At 50.8% G+C, this 24,817-nt stretch overlaps 1 protein-coding gene across 1 annotated transcript in view; it reads left to right on the forward strand.

The window, feature by feature from the left end:
- The first annotated feature begins 2,052 nt into the window (after positions 1-2,052).
- CRKL (CRK like proto-oncogene, adaptor protein) overlaps positions 2,053-24,817 on the forward strand; it is a 38,261-nt gene continuing 15,496 nt past the window's right edge. Inside the window, exons 1-2 of the mRNA XM_044005400.1 lie at positions 2,053-2,412; positions 19,885-20,350. Coding sequence (XP_043861335.1) covers positions 2,102-2,412; positions 19,885-20,350 — 777 coding nt within the window. The 5' untranslated portion in view covers positions 2,053-2,101. The remainder of the gene's footprint in view (positions 2,413-19,884; positions 20,351-24,817) is intronic.

The following is a 24,817-nucleotide window of genomic DNA, read 5'->3' on the forward strand; positions in this document are numbered from 1 at the left end:
GCACAGGTTGTAGAGGTCACTAAAGCCTAGGGTGCTGCCCCAGCTTGGGGTGAATGAGGCAGGAGGAAACATTGATAAAGCACCTACTGTGCGAGACAGGCATTGTGCTCAGTACCCCCTCCAGCAGCACATGGTTTAAGGGGGCAGAGGAGGTGCAAACCGCTGTGAAAGGACAAGCTAAAGACGGCTCAGCACAACCTGGCTCTGACTTCTCTGGCGGATCATCAGTGGAGGGGGATGGGGAAGGATTAGCAGGTCCCCCTGTTTGTGCAGGCCCTTCATTACTTGGAAATACGGCAAGGTGGGAATGGGGTGGGGGTGGGGCCGAGGCTTGGGTTAACCTGGACCTGCCTGGGCTCTTGGCCATCGCTGGGCTCTCGGGGTGTGTGCCCTGGGGCTCAGCTTGGGCATGCGCAGGAGTTGCTGTAAGTGACAATGGAAAGAGCTTTGGGCCTGGAGTCAGGAAGCCCTGAGTTCAAATGCAGCCTAGACTCTTCCTGGCAGGTTACTGAACCTCTATCTACCTCCGTTCCCTCATCTGTATAAATGGGGATAAATACCGGGGTTGCCTCCCTGGTCAGGGGTGAGAATGTGCCCCGCGCGTCCTGGGGGCGCGCGTCGGCGGTCCTGCGCCTCCTTTGTTTGGGAGAGGACCCATGACATCACGGGGTGAAGCCTGGACTTGGGCACGGACAGGATTGAAGAGAGGCAGAGTTGGCAGTCATCGCCCGGCCGGGGAGGACGCGGATGGATGCCTTTCTGGCCACGGGCACGAAGTGTTCTCATCCGCCCATTCTGTCAGGAGCGGGTGCACTGGGGTGTGGCCGCTGCACGTGCTGCGGCTTCTCGGGGACACAGGGGAGAGCTGGGTGAAGGTGGACACCGAAGGTGCATGAGCAGCCCCCCCCCCCCACCGGAGGGGCGGATCCTCCCGAGCACCCTGTGCGCCCCCCGTGTTATCCAAGTGAAGCCCTCGGATAACCTACGATTTGAATTTGAGGCCGATCGTTAATAATATATACGGCTGACGGGCAAGGTTAGCGACGTCTTGGAACTGAGCTTGGTGCGGATCGTTATTAATAAATACGGTTAAAGAAAGGCCGGGTCCTTGGGACCCCTTAGGTTTGATCTTAGTGCGGAGCATTACTAATATGTACGGCTGAGTTATTTGGTCAGGCCATCGGGAAGCTTTAGGGCTGATCTTGAGGCGGATCATTACAAATATATACGGTCGGGGGCGGGGGCAGGAACACCTTAGGGCTCATCTATACGGCCGGGGGCGGGTAGGGACGGGGCCATCTTAAGTCTGATTTTGGTGCGGATCATTACTAATACATATGGCCGGACCGGGAGGTAGTGGGGCATCGTTGCGGATCACTAAGGCCGCGCCGCCCGGCCCCGCCCGGCCCCGCCCCGCCCGGCCCCTACCGCCCCGCCCCTGCCGCCGCCTTGACTCCCGCAGAAATTTCCCCACCTAGGCTCGGCCTTTCGAAACCGAAGGAAGCTCGGGGCGCCCTCCGCTCCGCCCCCCTCCCCCGGGCCGGGCGCGCGCGTCGGCGCTCGCTCACGCGGACGGACGGGAGGGCGGCGCCGCGAATGGGCGCGAGCTCCGGGGCAGCGAGGACGCCGATCCTCATTGGGCGCGCGGTGGAAAGGCCGTCCAATCGGCGACGTCCAGGAGGGGCGGGGCGGGCGCCGTGCCGGCGCCGCGCGTGCGCAGAGGGCGCCCTCGGAGAGGCTGGGGAGGTGGCCGGCCGCCCGCCATTTTGTTGCTGGGGCTCTCGGGAAGCAGGGCTGCGGCTGAGCGGAGAGGGCCGGCGGGCGGCGAGGCGGCGGCGGCGGCGGCGGCGGCGGCGCGGAGCGGCGGGGCCCGGGCCCCGGCGCGCGATGGTGCGGGCGCGGCGGCGGCGGTGCCGCGGGCAAGGGGCGGGCCGGGGCCTCTGAGGGCGCGAGGGCGGCGGCGGCGGGCGGGAGCGGCGCGGGGAGCGGCCCCCTCGGCGGCGGCGGAGCGGAGGCGGCGGCCCGAGATCGCCCGCGGGCTTCCGTAGCCGGCGCGCGCCCCCGGCGCCCGGTCTCGCGCGGCCCCGCGGCGGCGGCGGCCATGGCGGCGGCGCGCTTCGACTCGTCGGACCGCTCGGCCTGGTACGTGGGCCCGGTGTCGCGGCAGGAGGCGCAGAGCCGGCTGCAGGGCCAGCGGCACGGCGTCTTCCTGGTGCGCGACTCGTCCACCTGCCCCGGCGACTACGTGCTCTCCGTGTCGGAGAACTCGCGCGTGTCCCACTACATCATCAACTCGCTGCCCAACCGGCGCTTCAAGATCGGCGACCAGGAGTTCGAGCACCTGCCGGCGCTGCTCGAGTTCTACAAGATCCACTACCTGGACACCACCACGCTGCTGGAGCCGGCGCCCAGGTGCGGCCCGCGGGCGGGGCGGGCATCCGGGCCGGCGTCGCGTCCCCATTTCACCGGGGGCAGGTCCCGGTCCCTCGAGGAGCTCCCGGGCAAACGGGAGCTTCCGGGCGGGGGGGCGGGTCCGGGGATCTGGAGCGAGGCTGGACGAGATGACCTCTAGGGGGGGCGGGGGGGGGGGCTCCGAGGCCTCGCCGCTTTTCTTTGTGACCTTGGATGAGCGTTTTCCCCGGGGCTCTCCCCGCTATAAACGCGTATTGATCGCCCAGCCCCGAAGGGAGAGGCACGAGTCCGGCCCGGCCCTGAGGCGCCCACAACCGAACCGGGGAGAGGACGGGCGCGTAGTGGGCTTCGGAATTAAATCCGATTAAGGGTGGGTGGGGAGGGGGCAGTGGTAAAGTAAAGCACCGGCCCTGGATCCTGGAGTACCTGAGTTCAAATCCGGCTTCAGACACTTGACCCTGGGAAAGTCACTTAACCCTCCTGGCCCTGCCTAAATAAATAAATAAATAAATATTAGGCAGGGAGGTCCCTGGGCAAGTGGACGGAGGAGAAAGCATTCCAGACCATACGTGGGGGAGGCCAGAGGATATGCCTAGCTGACAGATGGACCGTCTTGTTCAGGGAATTCGGGGAGGGGGGCAGAAGAAGGCCTATTGGGGAGTAAGGTGTAGGTCAGAGGGGACGCAGATGGGAGAAAGCGCTTTGTAGTTACCTGGAGGGGGGAGAGACTTGGGGCAGGCATGAGGTGATGAGCGAGGGCCTGCACTGAGGAGAGAAGGGGGTGTGTTCGGCAGCAGCTTGGAAATAGGGGGTGACAGAGTGAGGAGTCAGGATGACTCGGGTTGGGAGGGCTCAGAGAAAGGGGATGAGTTCAGTTTTGGACAGGGTGGAAGCTATCGACTGGACACCCAGTCCCAGAGGTCTGAGAGCAGTTGGGAGATTAAAGATTGGACGTCAGCAGAGAGACCGGGGCAGCAAAGGTAGATTTGAGAGTCCTCTGCTTAGAGATGGTCATTAAACCCAGAGGAGCTGAGGAGAAGAGGGCCCAGCACGGATCCCCCGAGGGACACCTGTGGTTAAAGGCTGTGATGGGGGGGAGCCAGGAGAGAGAGGCTCAAGGAGGACAGAGGGATGGACAGCGGCGCAGGAGAATGAGGGGGAGGAAAGGCCCTTGGGCTTGGCATTGGAGAGATGGTAACTGGAGAGGGGAAGAAAAGCGAAAGGAAAGGAAATGGAGGCACTTGTTGTAGGCAACCTTTTTGAGGAGTTTGGCCTTGGATGGAAGGATCAGTGAGAATTTTTTTCAAGATGATAGAGACATGTAGGCAGGAGAGAATGAGCCAGTAGAGACATGGCGGGGGTGATGGAGGCCGAAGTCTGCTGGAAGAGGTGGAAGAGAATGAAGTCACTGGAACAGGTAGATGGGTCAGCTTTGGTAAGGAGTGAGACCGGGCAGTAGGCACCTGAATGGTGAGAGGTGAGGAGGAGAGGGAGCTCCCTTCTGAATGGCCTCTGTGTTTTCTGTAGAATGAGTCTCAGCTGAGACTGAAGGGAGAGAGGAAGTCATGGCAGGCTTGAGGAGGGATGAAAAGCTTGGGAAGGACAGTTGGTAAGGCAGGTGTAGAGAGATTGCCACGCAGCAGTGAGGACCCAGATGGGCACTTGTGTAGGGACAGAAAGTGAGGTGGCAGATGGGGAGATAGCTCTTTCTTCTCTTGTAAATGAGGATTCTCTATAAAGGTTTTTTCCAGTCCTAAGTTGGGAGAAATAAGTCTCTTTCTTTGTGGATGTTTTGCTTTTGGAGAATGATTTGGAAGGCCAGGGTATTTTTAGAGCCTTCTCAGGAAGGACCCTTCGCTACTGCTGATACGCTGTCCACGGATCTGTGACGGTTTCATTGAAACAAAGTTTGCGGCTTGGCCCCTGACATGGATTAGATAATTACATGGAGATCAACGCCCTCGTTTTACCAGGGGCTGGAGGGCAGAGTGTGACTCCTGGGCATTATGGGAGCTAGTCCCAGTCTTCTGGCTCCCATGTCCGGCGGCGATTTCCACTACCCGGCATGGCCTCTCCTTTCTCTGATTGGGAGGAGGGTTAGAGAAGGAAGGGGCTGCGTATTGCCAAGGTGCTGCTTGGCCCAGGCGCCAGGGAGTGGGCCGGCTTGTTCCAGGAAGATCTTTTAGGTTCCAGGATTCTGACTGGTCTGTGAAACTGGCTAAGCCCCTCCCCTTTCCCCAGCCTCAAAACGAGGGGATTCCACTTGGAGGATCCCTGGGGCCCTTCTGCCCCCTCTTCCCTGATCCCTTTAGCAGGGTCCCTTCCTGGGAACTGAGTGTGTTCTTTGAGGCTTGTTTGCTAAGAGGTTTGCCCTTCCTCAGATGGAGTGTCGTTCTTTGAAGCTTTTGCCATTGTTCATCCTGCTGGGATCTGAGTTATCAGGGAAGTGGAACATTAAAAACAGAGACCCCGCTCTGCAATTTATTAACTGACCGATCAGCAAGCTTACTATGGGCCATGGGCATTGAGGAGACGAGATGGTGCAGTGGATGGAGCACCGGGGGCAAGTCCTGTCTGACAAATTGCTTCTCTCTCGTTTGCCTCAGTTTCCTCCTCTGTAAAATGAAGATAATGAGGATGCCTACCTTCCAGGGTGCTTGTGAGGGCCAGATGAGAGAATCACTGGAAAGGGCTAAGTGCTATGTGAATGTTAGCTATTGTTCATTTTAAAGGCCAGATCCTACCTCCGACAGCTTCCTTATCTATAAAATGGGGGTACTGCTAACACCTCCCTCCCAGGCTCATGAGTTGATGTGTAAAGTGCTCCATCAGTGCCGGCTGTTGTGCTTGTCATTGCTAGCGAGATAGCGTACGGTCCCACACAGGCTAAAGCAAAGCAAAAACCCCATCAGGGTGTTGGCCCTGACACACTGAGGGGCTTGGGAAAGGCCTCCAGAAGGAAACACCATTTGGGGTGGACTCAGAAGGAAGCTTGGGGTTCCAAGAGGGTGGGGGACAGTCATGTGGAAGATGAAGTGTCAGGCAGGACAGTGACCCTTGAGGAGAGGCCCTTTTGGCAGGAGGGGTGGGGAGTAGGATGGGATCAAATGTGTGTGATCCGCTTAGAAGGAAGGAAGAACCTTAAAGAAGCGGGATGTGTCCAGGCCTCTGCTCCCAGAGCTGGGGAGACACCAGTAGAAATGATGGGGTTGGGCTCTGCCATTTGTAGCTTTGGAGTTACTTAGTTCAATCAGATTCTAATTGTCTTTCATCACGTTCTCCATTTGGATCCCCAGCTGGAGAATTGCGAGATGAAAATAGATTTCAGTGTGCAGAAACAGAAATCTGGGTTACCCGCCTCTCTGTGGATTTGAATTGGTGTCTGCATGTGGCATTTGATAGGGGCTGGCCTGTCTTGGAAGAACTTCCCTCTGCCATGTTGCTGTAGTCGAGCACAGCTTCCCACCTGGACAGGGGTGCCTTCAGAGAACAGGTCTTTTGCACAGGGAACTTTCTTTTTTTGCAAGCCAGAGTCACAATCAGGATGGAAATGCTGCTAATTCCCATTTGTATGGTGCTTGCCGGCTTTACAAAACCTGCTTTCTTCACCCAGCCCCAGTGTCATGGGGAGAAACTGAGGCCTAGTTCGATGACTTGTTCAGGGACACAGCTGGCAGCAGGGGAGTATTCTGATGCAGAGGTTAGAGTGCCCTGCCTCGGTAGGGGTGATTGATTTATTAGTTAGAATAGTTTGTTCTCAGAATCCGGAAGTTGGGTTCTCAGAAGTGGATTTGTCCAGCGCGGCCCCCCCCCCCCCATGAGTCACAGCTGCCCCTCTGGTGATGGGGAGCTCGCTCCCATTGCATCCTGTGGGCCAGCCATTCCAGACTGGGCCTGTTGTTCCCATTGGATGTATGTTTGCCTGCTCTTAGCCCCCTGCTGGCCTGGGATTGGAGCCAGCCTGCTGCTGGTTCATCACTGCCCTCGTTGTGGTTCCCAGAGCCAGAGCCTTGAGCCTAGAAGAGGCTTGGACAGAGCTGGTGCAGGTAGAATGCCCACAGTGTGAGGGAGCCCAAGTGCTGGTTCCCATGGCCTTGTTCTGCATGTTTCCTGGCTGCCTTATTGGGTCCTGCCCTCACATCCTAGTGGTCTTACAATCCATGCCTCAGTCGGGCAACAGGCTTTCGTTAAGGACCTCCTGTGCTGGGGGATGGGGGCAGAGGACCAAGGAAATGGCCCCTGACCTTAGGGTGGGGTGGAGAATCAGGCAAGATGAAGGTCCGTGCGATATGAGTTGTTTGCTTTTGCCCCATGCATTTCCCAGGTAATAGAACATAAACTAAATCCTTTGGGGAGAGGCGCCCCCCATCTCCCTCAGCTGGGGGGCCAGGCAAGGCTCCTTTTCAAAGGTGCCATTAGATCTGAATTTGAAAGGAAATGAGGAATCCAAGGAAGTGCGACCTCTTAAGAGGCCCCCCTCCCATGGGGGCTGAAGAAGTGCATTTCACGCAATTCAGGCAGGACAAAGGCCTGGTGGCTGGAGACCAAGCAAGAAGGCCAATCTACTCAGAAGGGGAGGTTCGGCTCTATTGGGAAAGGTTTTATTTCTTTTCTTTCTAATGGGGCAATGAGGGTTAAGTGACTTTCCCAGAGTCACATAGCTAGTAAGTATCAAGTGTCTGAGGCCAGATTTGAACTCAGGTCCTCCTGAATAATGAACCAGTGCTTTTATCCACTGCACCACCTAGCTGCCCCCTGGGAAGGGTTTTAAAGACCAAAGGAGGGTTCTTATTCTGTCCTAAGGGCAGTAGGGAGTGAAATGGTCAAACCTTTTTTGAAGAAAATCACTTGAGCAGCAGAGGGGAGCGATGGGAGACCAGTGAAGTGATCCGCCCTTATGAGGAAGAGGTTCTCAAGGATGATGGCACCCCTACAAAAATAGGATGAGCCTCAGGGGCCTCATCTTTCAAATGAGAGCCCCTTCTGGCTTTAAATCTATGAGTCTGGGGTCCATCAGCTGGTATTTCTTGGACAGTTACAGTGCCTTGTCTCTACTTTGAACCTCTCCAGAAAAACGCCAAAGAGTGATAGTTACAAGAGCATGACTGACAGGAGAAAGGGGTGCAGATCAATTCTGAGACAACAAAGATGATTAGAACACAAATGGCTGAATAACAGTCATTTCTAAGCAGCAGCAGATGGTGTTTCCTTCAGGCGAGGCTGGATACAGTGTCATTCCAGCATCATCTCACACCAGATTAGGACAGTGGCTTGGAATTGATGTATCGGTGTGTAAGTAAATCAATTCCCTGCTTAGTGAAGGTGTGTTGTTGTGATGGGGGTGGGGAATCTATTAAGCCCCAAGTGCTGGGCTCTGTCCTCAAGTTTTATATAATAGGCCTAGTTCTTGCCCTATCAAAGGGAGAAGTCGTATGATTTTGATAGCTGGGGAACTGTTGTAAAAATGGATTGAGGCCATTCTTGAGGTCCCAGTGGCACACTAGAATTCCGACATTTATTAAGGGCTCATTCTGTCATGTTCTGCTCTGGATGGTGAACTATTTGGTTTCTTCAGTGTTATCAGTGATTTGGACCGTGAGAGAGAAAGGCGTATTTTTGTGGAAGACAGAATTGGGAAGGTGCTTGTGGGAGGTTGGGAGACAGGCGATAGACTCAGAATCGAAATGAACCCAACAGGCTGGATCTAATTAGAAGAATGAATGGGATTTTACAGTTAGATTTTTTTAAATGTTCTGTCCTGTCTGACTTGGTAATAATTCTGATGGGGAAAAATTAAGGGATTTTTGTGAACTCGAGATCAAGATATACCAGTAATGTGTTGTTTAAGGAGAGCCAGAGTTGGCTTTAGTGGGTCTCATTCTAGGCAGATCCTGGGTCTTTATATGATGCTCCTGGTAAACCCCATCTGGCAGGTCCTATCTCTGAGGAGCACTCGCTCCAGGACTGGCCTTGCACCCTATAGGTTAGCCTGGTCTCCTCACTCTCACCCCATCTATCGTTTCCAAGCTCTTGCCAAGACCTGTTGATTTCACCTCTGTCCCATCTCTCAAATACATCCCCTTCTCTCCTCTGACACTGCTCCCACACTCTGGTGTAGGCCCTCATCACCTTATATCTGGACTGCTGCAGTAGCTGCTGGGGGGTGGGGAAGGGTCTGCTGCCTCAGTCTCTGCTTACTCTGGGCCATCCTCCACTCGGCCACCAAAGTGATTTTCCGAAAATGCGAGTCCCCTACTCAGTAAACCCAGTGGCTCCGTATTGCCTCCAAGATGAGGCAGTGCTCTGTTTGGCATGCAGAGCCCTCCATTACCTCAGTTCCTTTCTCCAGTCTACTTACACCTCACTCCCCATCACATTCTCTTCAGGCTGTTCCATGAACAAGACCCTCCTTCTGTGGTGTCCCCCAAGCCTGGACCACTCTTCGGTGCTCCACCCACCCTCTGACTTCCCTGGCTTCTAAGTCCCAGGTCTTGTACAGGAAGCCTTCCCCACCCCCTCTTAATTCCATGACTTCCCTCTCTTAATGATTTCCTGTTTATCCAGTCCATAGCTTGTTTGTATATGTTTGTTTGCTTATTGTCCTTGGCCCTATTAGACTGAGCTCCTCCTTCAGCCTGGGGACTGTCCTTGCCTCTTTTTGTGTGCCCAGCACTTAGCGTGGTGCTTGGCACATAGTAGGCGCTTAATTAGTGTTTAATTGATTAGGTAGTGAAACTAGCACAGCTAGGCTAGCCACTAGCTAAGAGAGTTTTCTGACTTCAGCAGCACCTGCAAACCAGTCCCTAAGCCTTCGGGGACTGTGTGGAAGGAAGTGTTCCTCATTATTCCCATCCATCAGTCAGCACCATGTGCCTAGCACTGTGCTAGGTGAGTAGGTCATTGCATCATAGGGAATTATTCCTTCTGTAAGAAAGGGTGTTTGGGTTGAGCCTTGGAGAGGAAAATGGATCTTATGAGGTGGGGGAAAAATCCATGAGCAACCATTAATCAGACCTTCCATGGGAGAGACCTGTGCAGAGGTTTGGAGATGGTGGGTGAAATATGTGTGAGGGAGGCACCGCAGGGAGGCATTTGGCTGGCCCAAGGAGAGGACTATATGGCGGGCCTCGAAAGGTAGATTGGAGCCAGGTTGTGGCAGGATTTCAGTGCCAAACAATGGATGGAGTTTGATCCTAGAGACAGAAGGGAACTGCCCGGACGTGGCTTTCAGAACTACACTTGAGGTCCCTTGGGCTGTTCAGCAGAGGATGGATCAGATAGGTTGACAGACTATTAGTTAGAAGCCTGTTGTTGTAGTAAGCACTGGGAGAGGTGCTGGTGTACTGTGGAGGGTCTGGCCTAACAGGCTGCCTTTGGGAATGGAGGGAGCAAGGCAGAGAAGAGGTGGAGATCGATTTGACCAGAGTTGACGACTGAGCTGATATATGGGAAGAGAGGAGTAGGGTTTGACCTGGGTGCCTTCAGGATGCATGCCCTCAACAGAAACGAGGAAGGCTTCCATCCTGCAGCCCTGTGAGGTAGCTAAGGCAGGGACACTGAGGCACAGGCATTTATTGTGCCTGAGCTAGGACTCGGCATATGGGGGCAGGCCCGAACACTAAAACCTGGGGAGTGGCCCTAGCCGGATGGCCAAGCATTTGGAAGAAATGGTGGAAGGAAAGGGGTTCTCAGTAGAGAAGGCTAGGCGGGGGGGGGGGGGGGGGGGGTGGTTCTGCATCAGTAGGAATCTCACAGAAGTCACTTGGCCATTTGATCTTGCTCAAGGGGCCTGCCTGAGCTGGGTGCTTTTGGTAAATATTTATTGAGTGATGCTGGGGGTGGGACGAGGGAGTGAACTTCTAGAACTCCTAGCTCAGCAGTTCCCTGAGTCTCCATCGATTGCCCTTTATGGGCATCTTTATCTCCCCATAAATGTCCTGACCTCGAGTCTTAGGCCAATTAAAAGGGAGGGTCCCAAGTCTACAATCCTGATGCTCTCCTTCCATCATTTTAATTGGCTTCAATCCCCTGAGAGAACATGCCCTCGAGGCCCAAAGAAGATGGGAGGGAGAAGCAGGAATTGGGGCCTGGTCTCTAAGAGGAGGCAGCCCCTGAGGAAGGAAGGGGAGGGGTCAGCAGGCCTGGGGCTGGGCCTTGGAGGCTGTGCAAAGTTGCCTCTAGCCAAGGGCAGGTAAGCAGGTCTTGGGGAGTTGTGTGCCAGCTGGGAGCGAGATTGTGAAGGGCTGCGGCTCTGATGGGAGAACGTCCGGGCTGTGGCTGATTTCCTCGGTTTGTCCCCTAGTCTACGCTGCCAGAGGCCTGAGAGCGCTCTTGAGCCCTTCTCAGGCTCAGCAGGACCAACCGCTGCCCAGTTAGGAAGGGGCACTTTGAAAGCCTGCAGCCAAACCTGGCTCGCTGTCCAGCTTTGTCCTGCCCGGGAGTGAAGAATGGGGGGAACGTTTTCTGGATGAGTGCAGTTTGCCTCCGCCTGACCTGTTTTAAAGTACTGTGACCTCTTCCCGCATTGCACTTCACCCCCACTCTCCGGGCAGTTAGCCACACACCGTGTCCACCCCATCTATGGGGGGGGGGGGCTTTCCTGGCTTCCTCCTGACTCTCACAGGTGCTGGCAGAGCGCATGGACCATCTGGCCTAAAGATAGCCCTGGCTCTTGCCACCTGGCAGTTCCATCCTTCACTTCTTTCCTCTTCTTGCACATTCTCTCTCTCACTCTCTCACCACATTTCCTTTCAATGCCGGCTGTCTAGGCGATGCACATTCTCACTCTTTGGAGACTGCAACATTCGTGCAACAACACAGAAACGGTGGTGTCTTGAGAGGTGGCCTGCTTTCCAGGGGAAAGATGGGGGCCCATTAAAAGAAATATCATTGGGGCAGCTAGGTGGTGCAGTGGATAGAACACCGGCCCTGGAGTCAGGAGTACCTGAGTTCAGATCCTGCCTCAGACACTTAGCACTAGCTGTGTGACCCTGGGCAAGTCACTTAACCCCAATTGCCTCACTAAAAAAAAAATTCAGAAAAGAAATATCATTTTCCTAGTTGGGCACATGGTCGTTCAAATGCTTGAAGAAATACTGCCTTCCAGAACCAAGATGAGACTGTGCTTGGCCTCAAGACAAAGCTGGGCCTGAGGTTAAAAGTCACCTCGAGGCTGACTTGGGTGAGGAGGGGCTTCCTAACTACAAGGTGTGCAGTCCCCAAATTTTCATGGAGTGCTTACTCTGTGGCACCCCCTGCCCCCATGCAGTGTCTAGTCTAAAAGCTTTGAGGGGAAGGCCTCCTCCCAGGATGGCAGTTGTGCAGAAAGTCATGGTGAACTTCCTGGCATTAGAGGCTGGGCAGTTACTTGGCGGAGTGTGCTTCAAGGACTCCTGACTTAGGCCTTCAGGCTCCCTTGCTGCTCTAGAATTCAAGATCACAAGGTTATTTGGGGTCATTGGAAAGTCTGTGTGCTCATGATGTAGTTTCACTTCACAGCACAGTGCCCCGCCGTCCTTGTGTCTAGAGCCCTGGTTCCAGTCTTATGTCTGTTTGTTTCACTTGGAAAAGTTGGAGAACCTGCCCCCTGCTCCTTAGCCAGGCCTTCTCTTGTCTGAGGTCAGCACATCAGGGGCTGTTTGGGACTCTGAGGAGCTCAGTTCACCCCCTGGACTGTTAGATCTTCAGGGGGAGGAGATATTGATGAACCATGGGGTACCTGACTTACGGGAGTGGACAGGCCACCTTTATGGAAGGCTTTTCTGGTCTCAGGCCTCAGTTTGTCTCTTCTGACCTTCCCTAGTCAAAGGCTTGCCCTTCTCTAAGGGATGGCTTGTCAAATACTGGAAGAGAGTGTCTTGTCTCCCCCTCCCAATCTTTTCTTCTCCACACTACACATTCAGACCTCATGTGGCTTTCATTTTCTTTCTTTTTTTTTTGGGTAGGGAAATGAAGGTTAAGTGACTTGCCCAAGGTCACATAGCTAGTAAGTGTCAAGTATCTAAGGCTGGTTTTGAACTCAGGTCCTCCTGAATCCAGCGCTGGTGCTTTATCCACTAGGCCACCTAGCTGCCCCTTAATTTTCTTTCTCTCTTTCTTTTTTTTTTTGGCGGGACAATGAGGGTTAAGTGACTTGCCCAGGGTCACACAGCTAGTAAGTGTCAAGTGTCTGAGTCTGGGTTTGAACTCAGGTCCTCCAGACTCCAAGGCTGGTGCTTTATCCACTGCGCCACCTAGCTGCGCCTTTAATTTTCTTTCAAAGAAAAGTTCCCATTATTTGCTTTGCACAGGACACCTTTCAAGGTCAATACACAAATAACAATAGATTGTAAATTTGGGGGAGTTCTGATTTTTTCACTCAAGCATTTATTTTTTCTGCCTTCCGTTTTCCCCCTCCCAATTAAAACTAGAAGAAAAACAAAACCCTTGTAACACTATGAATAGATGAGCAAACAAATCCCCAGATGGGCAGTGTCCAAGCTAAGGGGAAGCTAGGGCACAGGGCAGTAGGCCTGCAATTAGGAGAATAATCTTCCTGAATTCAAATCCAGCCTCAGACACTTTGTGTCTTTTTGGTAAGGAAGTAAGAAGCCCCTGCAGGTTTTTGAGGGCTTGAGTGACTGTTGGAGCTGACTTTTGTGTTAGGAAGATGACTGGCCACCTTGTGAAGAATGGACTGACTGGAAGAAGAGGCTAATTAATGAGGACTGAAATGAGCCAGTAGGAGAAGCAGCTCTGGGAGGAAGGGGCCACTTGGTGGATTCAGAGCTGGTACTGAGGGGGATAAGGAAGGACCAGAGCTGCGCAAGGCTTCCTGCCTAGGAGAAGCTGGAGCTGGGGAAGAGGAGGCAGTTTTGTTTGTTTGTTTGAGAAGTTTTATTGTTGCTTTTTAAAACATCAATAATATCCTTGTATACCACTCTACTACCAAGCGTTCCCTTTCAACAAAGAAAAGTAACCAACACATTGTATCTGAAAGCATATATAAATTTCAGGTGCCTCATCTCTTCACTTTGAGGAAAGAAGTGGTTTGATAATCTTTTCTCCACAAATGAAATTGATGATTTCTATTCTTTTTAAAAGATAAGGTCAAGGGGCAGCTAGATGGCGCAGTGGATAGAGCACGGGCCCTGGAGTCAGGAGGACCTGAGTTCAAATCCGGCCTCAGACACTTAACACTTACTAGCTGTGTGACCCTGGGCAAGTCACTTAACCCCCATTGCCTCACTTAAAAAAAAAGATATGGTCAAAATGTATACAGGACCTATATGTAAAGAGAGATTTTACAAGAGAATTGGAAGAACATATAACATGTTACTTATCAGACATGGATAGGTGAACAATTTATGAATAAACAAGAGAAAAAGAGTGAGTGGTAAAGTGAATCATTTCAATTACATTAAATTTTAAGTTTCATACAAATAAAACAAATGTAGCCAAGATCAGAAACAAAACAGGAATTGAGGGGAACAACTTTTATAGTTTCTCAGATCAAGGTTTCATATCATATTTATATATATATATATATATATATATATATATATATATATAAGAACTTTGTCAAATATACAAGCACACACATCATTCTCCAATTACTAAATGGCCAAAGGATATGAACAGGTAGTTTTCCAATGAGGAAATCGAAACAATTTATAGTCATATAAAAAATCCTCTGAGTCATTATTGATTAGAGAAATGCCAATTAAAACAACCTCGAAATATCATTTTATACCTATCAGGTTGGCTAAAATGATTGAAGGGGAAAGCAACAAATGTTGGAGGGGATGTGGAAAAATGCAGACTGATTCACTGTTGGTGGAATGAGGCAGTTTTTGTTATTTTTATTTTGCTGGGATTTGTCTTCTCTTTGTTTTTGCCGTTGTCAGTATTTTACACATTGATTCGTATTTAGTTTATTCCTAAATTAAATGATGAGACTTTAATGGTTTTTTTTTCCGTGTATAATTTGTAATTTTTTTTTTTCAGATTTGGCGGCAGATTTTCTAGTACAGTAAAAGTTAATCATAGACAGGGAATTGGAAAGGATCGTAGAGAGCTGCAAGACCAACCAGCTCCCTCATGTTCTAGTTGAGGAAACATGCCCAGAGAAGGGGGTCATGATTTGTTGAGGTTCACATCGAGAGAGGCACCTGGGGCCTCTGGCTCATTCCATGGCTCTCTGAGCTCAGGGACCCACAGACCCTGCTGTACCTGGACAGACTCTCCATTCTCTTTAGGAAGGACATTTTTGCTTGCCTTGCTTCTGGGTCCCCCTGACACTCCACTAGGCACCTGACTCCATCTTGCTTCTCTAGCATACTTGAGGATACCATAGCCTCCCAAGGCAGCAAGCTGCATATCCGCTGTCTACTCCCTTTGAGTCCCAGAGGCCTCACCCCTGCTGGACCAAGCCCTCTAAACCAGGGGTGGGGGTGGGATTGCTTCATTTTAGACTCTGTCAGTTTGCTTTCAGAATTTTCTCTTGCCCCAGTCCTCCATGCTTGTGTGGGTGATTTTACATGGGTCCTTCCTCGTGGATCCTTCTCTGTTTCAGCTTGTTGGATGCAGCCTGTCTTGGCCTGTTGAAGAATGTTGTCTGGAATGTGCTGACCTGGGCAGGAGAGCTTTTTAGATGTTTAACATTTTACATACTAGATCTTTTCTTTTCACACTCGCCTCTCCTCTGCTGACCGTCCTCATGATAATCTTGTCCAGTCCTGTGGACCTTCGTGGTGGCTTAGTACTGTTGTCTCAGGCAGCACCTCATGCAGGTAGGGAGGGCGTTACTGCCTCTCCTCTTACCCAGAGCCAGCGTTCCGTGTACCTGTGCTGTCTCCCAGGACCCACGTGACCTGTCTTAGCTTCTGTTCAGTTCAACAAATAACAGTAGTAATAACTCATGATTTCTACTCCCCATTTCTCATGCCCACCCCCTTAGATATTATTATAATGCCCTTTCCACAGAGGCAGTTGAGGGTTAACGAGATGAAACCCTAATTCACCCTCTTGAGAGGTTGAGTTCTGACGGGAGCCTAGGCCATCTAGCCTTGAATTCTGAGCCATTAATGGATTGGCCCGTGTTGGGTCTTGGAGGTCTTTGGGATGGCCACAGAAATGAGAGCACTGATGAGTTTCTGAAGAAGGGGCCAGAATGTTACGTGGGCCAGCAGAAGGGGGAGAAGAGGGCACCAAGGAAAGAGGCCAAGCTCAGGCACCGGCCTGATGCTGCCTCAGTGACACATGAAGGTCTGCTGCTTGAGAGGATATATATATATATTTTTTTAATTTTTTACTTTTTTTTTTTTAGTGAGGCAATTGGGGTTAAGTGACTTGCTCAGGGTCACACAGCTAGTAAGTGTTAAGTGTCTGAGGTCGGATTTGAACTCAGGTACTCCTGACTCCAGGGCCGGTGCTCCACTGCACCACCTAGCTGCCCCAAATTATTTACTTTTACTCTCAACCTCAGAAGACCTGAGTTTAAATTCAACCACAGACACTCCTTAGCTATGCGACCCTGGGCAAGCCACCTTAAAAAAAAACACCCAACAATAAACAAACCTGTTTGCCTCAGTTTCCCTATCTGTTAAAATGGAGATAATCACAGCCTCTACCTCAGGGTTCTTGTGAAGATCAAATGAAATAGTAGTTGTAAAGCACCTAGCACAATGCTATATAAATGTTGTTTTAATTATTTAACCACTAAATAAAATGGGTATTTCCATATACATAAAACTGAGCAAGAAGATTATGCTGGAATCTGCAGATCTCTTCCGTACCACTTGCTTTTCAAATATGTAGTAACCTCAACATGTAGTTTTCAGAGCTGTCCTGCTTTTCTGCGCTTCTTTCTGGCCTCCTCTGCAGCATCTTTTTTTTTTTTAAGATGCCTCAATAAACCACCTTTCTTCTGTGGGGGAGGGGCCACCCTGTCCTCCATCTTTCCTCGCCTTTCCACACTTGCACTCCCATTGAGGGAGAAACAGAGACCCTGTGACAATGTACATTCTCACCCTGGCCATGTCCCAGATTGCACATCTTGTGTCTTGTTCTGTCCCTCACATCCGGGACCTCTCAGGAAGCAGCCTTTGTCTCCCCTCCTCTGGGATGCTGGTTGGGCATGGCGGTGAGGAAGGTCTCACATCTCTCACGTTGGTTTTTCTTTATCATGTCACTGTAGAAATTGTTCTTGGGCTCTGCTCGCAGAGACTTGAAGGAGACATTTGCAAACTGTCACTGGGCTCTTAGGGCTGCCTCCAGGTTCCCAGAGCAGTCTGGGTGTGATTTTTGTTGGGGCTCCCACTTCTTTTCTCCCTCTCAATGTTTCTGTTAATTCTGTGCCTTGTCTCGTTTGGGCTGAAGGGTTCGACTAGAGCAGGGGCTGTCACAACACTTGGACAAGTTCCCAGCCTGCTGCCCCATTAGAGGTTCTGGCCCAGGTTTGACAAGACTGGCCTATTCTCAGTTGTTTTCTGTGGCCCTCCTCCCTCCTTCACCTCCCCCTTTCAGGACTTGGAACCATTACAGACATTTGAGGAAGCAGGAAGGCTGGGGGCCAGATAATTTTGTTCTTAAATACACCACCGTGGCTAGCCTTTGACAGCAGCAAAGGAGGCCATCAGCCCAAAGGTGAAAATAGCTGTAGTAAACCGCCCCTCACCCCCACTCCAGCCCATGTTTTATACTGAACCATTTCAGACATTTCTCATATAGAATAATACACCCATTGGTTAGATCACTCATGTTTCTGTTGTAATATTGTAAATCTTTCAAAAAATACAGACTTATGGGGCAGTAGGTGGTGCAGTGGATAGAGCACTGGCCCTGGAGTCAGGAGGACCTGAGTTCAAATCCAGTCTCAGACACTTGGCACCTACTAGCTGTGTGACCCTGTGTAAGTCACTTAACCCCAATTGCCTCACACCCCCCCCCCAAAAAAAATAGACTTATTCTCCCAATTATTCTTATTCTTAGATGTTTCAGTAACTTCAAAGGAGATTGAATTGAAATGGCCATGGATGGATGGATGGATGGGGACTTGTTAGCAGAGGGCAGAGTGGCCCCTTTTTGTATTGATCAGCTGTGTAAGCTCAGGCTAGGCTATATTTGGGCCCATCTGCACTGAGACCTACTCAGTGGCCTACTTAAAGGTTGGCCCAATTAAAAGGTTTTAAATAGGGCTTTCTAAAGAAGGACTTGACAGTGTTGACAGTTGGGTTGTAATTAATCTGGTGATGAAGCCAAAGTAATGGAACCAATTTTCTATTTTAAATTGGGAAGTTAGTATTTGACCACAAAGGCCTTGAAGTTTCAGTGGGGTTATTTAATATTTGACTCTTTAAGAGACTGAGGCCTTCCTACAGTTCTAGTTGTCTTTTTCTCTAACCCATCTCCCCCCCCCCCAAAAAAATGTTGTGGGATGGTCTTAGAGTAGAAAGAAGTCTCTTCTGTCCCCACCTAGAAAATGGGGTGACTAGACTCTTAAGAAGGAGCTTGGGGTCCAGCCCCCCTCCCTCTGGGCTTCTCTCTGCTGTAAATCATTTTGTAAACAGTAAGCTTTCTCCTGACTCATTTCATTTGAAAGATCTTCCAGAACTGAATCCCTGGGCGTGGAGTCCAGAATGGACCAAACTAATCCTGGCTTAGGCTTTGTAGGCAGAATATTCTCGGGGGTTCAGATTCACAAAGTACTTTCTGCCTCGGAGTTTGAGATTCTAATCCTGGGTCCTCTCATTCACCCAGGAACTGGGCCTTCTGTTTGTGGGGCAGATAAAGGAGGGTGTGGCACTGGTTTGACAAAAGGCTTTCTAGAGGGTGCCTCTGAATCTGGTGCCCATGGGTGGGTTTTGGGGAGTCCTAGTGGTGCTTTGTTTTCCCTAACCTCTCCCTGAGACGGAGTATTTCCTTCATTTAGGAAGGGTTGCCACAAGCTCTGCTGGGGGGCATTTCTTAGGCTTTGCCAGATTGTCAGAGGCAATCCGTCACACAAAATGGGAAAGAAGCTCTGTGGACATAAACAGACCTTGTCCAGGTATATTTCATGGGTCCTTATTGTCTGTTGGCTGTTTGGAAAAAAGAGAATTGAAAGTAAAAGCAGAGCCCAGAATTCCAGCCCCAGGGAGGGAGGAGTCAAGGGAGGGGTGGGATCCTCCTTTGGTAGGGGAGAAGCTGGGGCTGCTTCCTTGCACTCACTGACTTGAGTGCAGGAGACTTTGAAGGAGAGTGTGAGTCACTGCCCAGCTTTGCCGCCGGGCACTTACTGGCCTCAGTGTCTCACTGATTATGTGAAAAATGTACCTGCTTCTAGGGAGGTGGGCCAGGGGTCCTGTCCAGCCCAGGCACTGCTCTGCCTGCCAGCAGCAGCAATTTCTTCACATCGAAGCTCTGCTGAAACACCCGGAGGAAGTAGCTCCCACCGCAGAGATCTCCTGGCTGGCCCTTCTGTTAGCACGCCTCCTTCATTCTACTTCCTTTGTCCGGCCCCTTCTCTGTATGAAATGCACCTCATTTATCTTCCTCCTTCAGGCCCCATTTACCAGCATCTGATAAACACATAGGAAGTAGTCAGGAGAGACAGATTAAATCAATGGAATGGTTTTTAAAAGTTGGTGTCCTCATCTTACACGGAGTTGTAGAGTGACCAGAAGGGGACATTGAGGATGGTGAGAAATGTCGAGGCCCTGCCATGTGGGGACTGGCAGAAAGATCTGGCGGTGTTTAGTCTGGACCAGAGAAGCCTCACTGGGAACAGGAGAGCTTTTAAAAAGTCATTTGGAGGGTCGAGGGCAGAAATGGGAGCAGTGGGTGGAGACTGCAGAGACGCTGATTAAGACATAACTTTAAAGCCCTTAGATGTGTTCAGAAATGGGGCAGTCCCCTCCGAGGCAGCATGGTTCTTCTGGGGAGGGCTTCTGGGAGCGCTTTCAGTTCTCCGTGTCCTGTGCTTGGGGGAAATGGTACATCTTTTATGACATTCAGATGAAGAAGACTACCTTACATTTATAGAGTGCTTTATGAATTTGAAATGTAATCCCACTTCGTGTTCCCATTTTAGGGCTAGGGAGATGTAGGGTCAATGACCTAGCTAGGAAATGGCACCCAGAATGTAAACCTGGGTCTGCCACTAATAATAATTATAGCTAACATTTATGTAGAGCATACCATGCGCCAGGCACTGCGCTAAGATCTCATTTGATCCTTACAACAACCCCTGAAAGGTAGATGCTATTATTGAATCTGTTTTACAGATTAGGAAACTGAGGCAAATGGGTCAAGTGACTTGCCCAGGGTCACACAAACCATTATGTGTCTGAGGCCAGATTTGAACTCTTCCGGTTTTGGGGTCTCAATACCCCGACTAAAAAGCTTCCTGACGTTGTGACCTTGAATGAATACTCTCACCTCTCTGAGCTTCACTTGTTATTGGCATTGTTTGTTACTTAGAGTCGTACTAACCTCTGTTTGGTGTTGTTTCAGGTATCCAAGCCCGCCTATGGGCTCTGCCTCAGCACCCAACCTGCCTCCCACAGAAGAAAGTGTGGAATACGTGCGGACTCTCTATGAGTTTTCTGGGAACGACCCTGAAGATCTGGCGTTTAAGAAGGGTGAGATCTTGGCCATCGTTGAGAAGCCTGAAGAGCAGTGGTGGAGTGCACGTAACAAGGATGGGCAGGTTGGGATGATTCCTGTGCCTTATGTAGAAAAGCTTGTGAGATCTTCCCCACATGGGAAGCACGGAAATCGGAATTCCAACAGTTATGGGATCCCAGAACCTGCTCATGCGTATGCCCAGCCTCAGACAGCCAGCCCTCTTCCTTCGGTCTCCAGTCCTCCGGGGGCAGTGATGAGCCCCCTGCCCTCTACCCAGAACGGACCTGTCTTTGCAAAAGCAATTCAGAAGAGAGTCCCGTGTGCTTATGACAAGACTGCCTTGGCCTTGGAGGTAATGTGACCAAGCTCGGTTTGGGGCTCCGTGTGGGCGGTTAGCATCTTTCCCCAAAGATACCCATCGTTTACCTTTCCTTTCTCCTTGATGGAGTCTGTTGGAAATGTGTATGACATTGCGTGGCATTCTTGGGAGCAAACGAAGACCAGATATTCTTATTGACACTTTGATAAAGGCACAGTGGAGGAAGAGTCAGGCCTGTGTGACCTTGGGGAAGTCACTTAGTCACTGTGGGCATCACCTTCCTCTTCTGAAATAGAGAATGGGACCTTTAACCATACGTGATTTTTAAGTAAGAACTGAGGTTAAATCAGTCGTGTAAATGCATGGTCCCAGTTTCGTAACATTTTCTGGTCAGTGAAAGACAACCCAAGACCATAGCACTTCTTGGTCAGTTAAGGACTTTAGACAATCTTCCTCTTTTTGTTCACCAATCTGTCTTGGAAAAGCTCTCTTTTGTAATGTGTGTCAGCAGCGGCCAGTGGGCTGCTGGATAAGAAGAGCAAGAGCTCCGTGTGAGCCCCAGCAGCTGTCAGGAGAGAGTTAGGTGATGGTGTAACCCAGAAGAGAATTGGGGCGTCCAGCCTCCCAGCCCTTGCACTGCCCCCATAGCTGGACCTCATTCCCGGGTTGCAGGGAGGGCCTGCTAGTGTCTGGGCCAGTTAGGGGAAGCTCTTCCAGCCATACACGGGGAGGAGTCATACTGAACCAGAAAAGGAAGGGGGCCCTTTGACCTGAATTTAGGGATAGTGCAGCCCGGCTGCAGGAAGGGCTGATATTGCCACCACCACGAGGATTGTTTTTAAGGGTCTGGTTTTGGATCCTCAGAGAAGCCGCTTGAGGCATCCCTGTGCTCTGCTCCTTCCTGGGTCCTGTAGCTCAGTCCATCCAAGGGCTTTCTCTGCCTCTTCTTCACAGCGGGGAGGGAGACAGGAGGTGGGGAATGGGGGGGGGAGGGGTGCTGAGAGTTACCCACCTGGGGCCTAGCACTGGATCCCGTGAACAGTGCCTTCTTGGCCAGCTTGATGGTAGGGTCCCCTGGTTATGATGGGGCTTTTGTTGGTGTAGGGAAGCCCCTCCTGCCAATGTGGGCCTGAAATACACTCCAAGGGAGCAATCTGGGCCCCGTGGGCATTGGACAGGGCTTGTCCGGGACAGCCAGCCAGCTGTTGTGTCAGAGACAGGGCTGGACCCACAGCTTCCTGACTTCATTTTGCCAGGAAGCCTCTCTCTTAGGTTATTTTAAGGCTTCCTTGTGATTTTATCTTTTTTAGGGGGGGGGGGGGGGGTGGGGGGGGTGGGCAATGAGAGGGTTAAGTGACTTGCCCAGGGTCACACAGCTAGTAAGTGTCAAGTATCTGATGCTGGATATGAACTCAGAGCCTCCTGAATCCAGGGCCAGTGCTTTATCCACTGCGCCACCTAGCTGCCTTTATCTTTATTAACTTTGCCCCATTTATTTATTTCTCTGTAATTAGTTGTAATGCTAGCATGAAAAAAAGCTATTCACTCCATATGAGGGTGTGGGAGAGGTTGAGAAGCTGCATCACATTGTGCTTGGGTTTGGATGGAAGAGGATGGGGGCGGGGGCGGGGGCAGGGAGGGCCCCTATCCCACACCCACATCCTCATCTTGGGGCTCAGAGTCCCTAGTCGCTGTCTACACCTGAGCCTCTTAGTAATTGATTCCCAAGAGTGAGACACCAGAGGTTCGGGGCACGTCACCAGTTGTACCAGCTTGGCTTGGATGGAGTAAATAAAATTAGAAAAACCAAAGGAGACTTGGAAAGTGTCAATTGTGCATGTTGAAGTGAGACTTATAGGCAGCCTGTCTTTATCTACTGTTGATTGACAGAATTTGGGCAGAGTGACACCTCTCGTGCTTCAGAAGAGAAAGCAAGGCGACTCTTGCTCTGCTCCTGGGAGGGCTGCGATTAGGTCTTCGGGAAAATGTGAAGTGAAGAGGCAAGTCGGGCAGAGTCTGCCCCTCGTCCGTGGCCTAAAGGATGGTGGCTCAGGGGACTCTGCTGGAAATGACTTGGAAAATTGCATCCTAAGATTAGTTTTCAAGAAGCTGGTTGACAGACTTGAAATGCAGCCTGCTCAGGCTGTTTGTGGGAGTGTCTCTGGCCTGTCCAGGGATGCCCGAGGAGTGGTCCCAGGATGGCTCTAGAGATGCAGCTCCAGCCCTTTCGGGGGGGGGGGGCTCCAGAAAAGCAAAGAGAGGGGACCAAGCATGGAGTATAGAGCTCTGGGTCATCCTTGTCATTCTTGTCAAATGCTAACAGTAAAATGCTGTCCTGCTTGTGGTGGGGGACGGTCTGGGTTCACCAGCAGGACTGTCTGTGCACCCTGCAGCATAGACAAGTGAGAGGGGACGTCTTTCCTAGAGGCTGCTCCTCAGGCCGCTAGGAGGGCATGGCACAACACAGTGTGTGAGGGGCGCTGGGGAGTTATCCTCAGGACAAACCAAGGTCAGGATGGGTAGGCCCATCACACAGCAAGAAGCTCTCCAGCAAGCGCTTGTCTCTTAGTGTCCTGAACGGTTCTCTAGAATAATAACAATTGCTAGCTAACATTTATGTGGCACTTTACAAGTATTATCTCATTCTGTCTTCTCGGTGACCCTATTACCCTCATTTTTCATTGTTATTTAGTTGTTTTCAGTTGTGTCTGACTCTCTGACCCCATTTGGGGTTTTCTTAGCAAAGGTACTGGGGTGATTTGCCATTTCCTTCTCCAGCTCATTTTACAGATGAGGAAACTGAGGCAAACAGGGTCAAGTGACTTGCCCAGGGTCACACAGCTGCTTAAGAGTCCAAGGCTGGATTTGAACTCAGCTTCGGCACCTAGCTGCCCAAACATTTTACAGATGAAGAAACTGAAGCAGACAGTTTCGGTGCTTTGCCCAGGACCACCCACCTACTATATGTCTGAGGTTGGATTTGAATCCAACACCCACTCCACTCAATTAACCACCATTGGGGCAGGAGCTGATGAGCATTGGGAAAGGCAGCTGCCTCACTTGTGTACTCAGCACAGAAACAAATCTGCACCAGAAACCTTTTTTGTTTTTCAATAAACCAAAAGTAATTGAGTGGCCTTGGTCCCCAAGAAGTTAACTTCTTACCCCCCAGGTGAAACATGAATGATCAGATTTGGGTGGGTAAAGTTCCTCCCAAGCATTAGAAAGAGGCAGCGGGTGCCTGCCTGGGCCACTGGATCGCTGCCTCCTGGGCCCCCCTGCTCCCTGCTCTCTTGGCCCTGTGGAGTCCTCCTGTTTTTCTTAGGTTCTCCATCCTTCAGAGGTCTCCCTCTTGTTGTTACCTGTAGGCGATGGCCCCTTCACATTGTACCCCCTCATTAGTGGAGCCTGACTAGCTCCCCTCTCTTCAGTGGAGTCTTTTATGCCACCTAATAAAGTCAGGGAGTATGAGCATGGCCTGGCCATGGCCTGGTGGTTCCCCTGGACAGGAGAGGATCTGTCTCCAGTGTCTTTCTGGGGCCCCAGACTCAACTTGACCATACAGTGGCACCAAGTGGTCTCAGAACTTTTTCTTTGCACAGAGCTTTGGTCTGTCTTTCTGTAGCTTCTGCTTTGGGGCAGGGAGAAGCCTGGTCCATTTCCCAGAGCCCTTTGAGTGGAAGATCAGCCCCTCCCACCTTCCTTCTTTCAGCTGGTCCCCTCCCCATCCAGATGCTTCCTTCCACTTGAGCACGGTGTTCTAGAGCTGGTCTGAGCAGAGAATGGTAGACTGGCGATGCCCTTTTTCTTTCTTTTTTTTTTATAAAAGTATTTTTTTTTATTTTCCAGTTACATGTAAGGATAGTTTTCAATATTTGTTTTCATAGGATTTTTAGTTCCCATTTTTTCTCCTACCCTCCTTTCCCCTGCCAAGATGGAAAGCAATCTGATATAGGTTATATATGTACAATGACATTAAACATTTCTGCATTAGTCATGTTGTGGAAAAGGAATCAGAACAAAAGGGAAAACCTTCAAAAAAGAAGGAAAAAAAACCAACCCTGAAGTAAAAACAGTCTGGTTCAATCTGCATTCAGAATCCATAGTTCTTTTTTTCTGGATGTGGAGAGCATTTTCTATCATGAGTTCTTTGGAATTGTCTTGGATCATTGCACTGCTGAGAAGAGCTAAGTCTAACACTGTTGTTCATCACATAGTGTTGCTGTTACTGTATATAATGTTCTCCTGGTTCTGCTCCTCTCACTCAGCATCAGTTCATGTAAGTCCTTTCAGGTTTCTCTGAAATCCTCCTGCTCATCATTTCTTACAGCACAATAGGATTCCATTACATTCATATACCACAATTTGTTCAGCCATTTCCCAATTGATGGGCATCCCCTCAATTTCCAATTCTTTGTCACCACAAAGGGAGCCGCTATATTTTTGTACATGTGCAATGCCTTTTTTCCTTTCTTTTTTCCTTTTCTTTTGTGGGGCAAT

This window comes from Dromiciops gliroides, chromosome 1, assembly GCF_019393635.1.
Source record: "Dromiciops gliroides isolate mDroGli1 chromosome 1, mDroGli1.pri, whole genome shotgun sequence".
Taxonomy (NCBI): domain Eukaryota; kingdom Metazoa; phylum Chordata; class Mammalia; order Microbiotheria; family Microbiotheriidae; genus Dromiciops; species Dromiciops gliroides.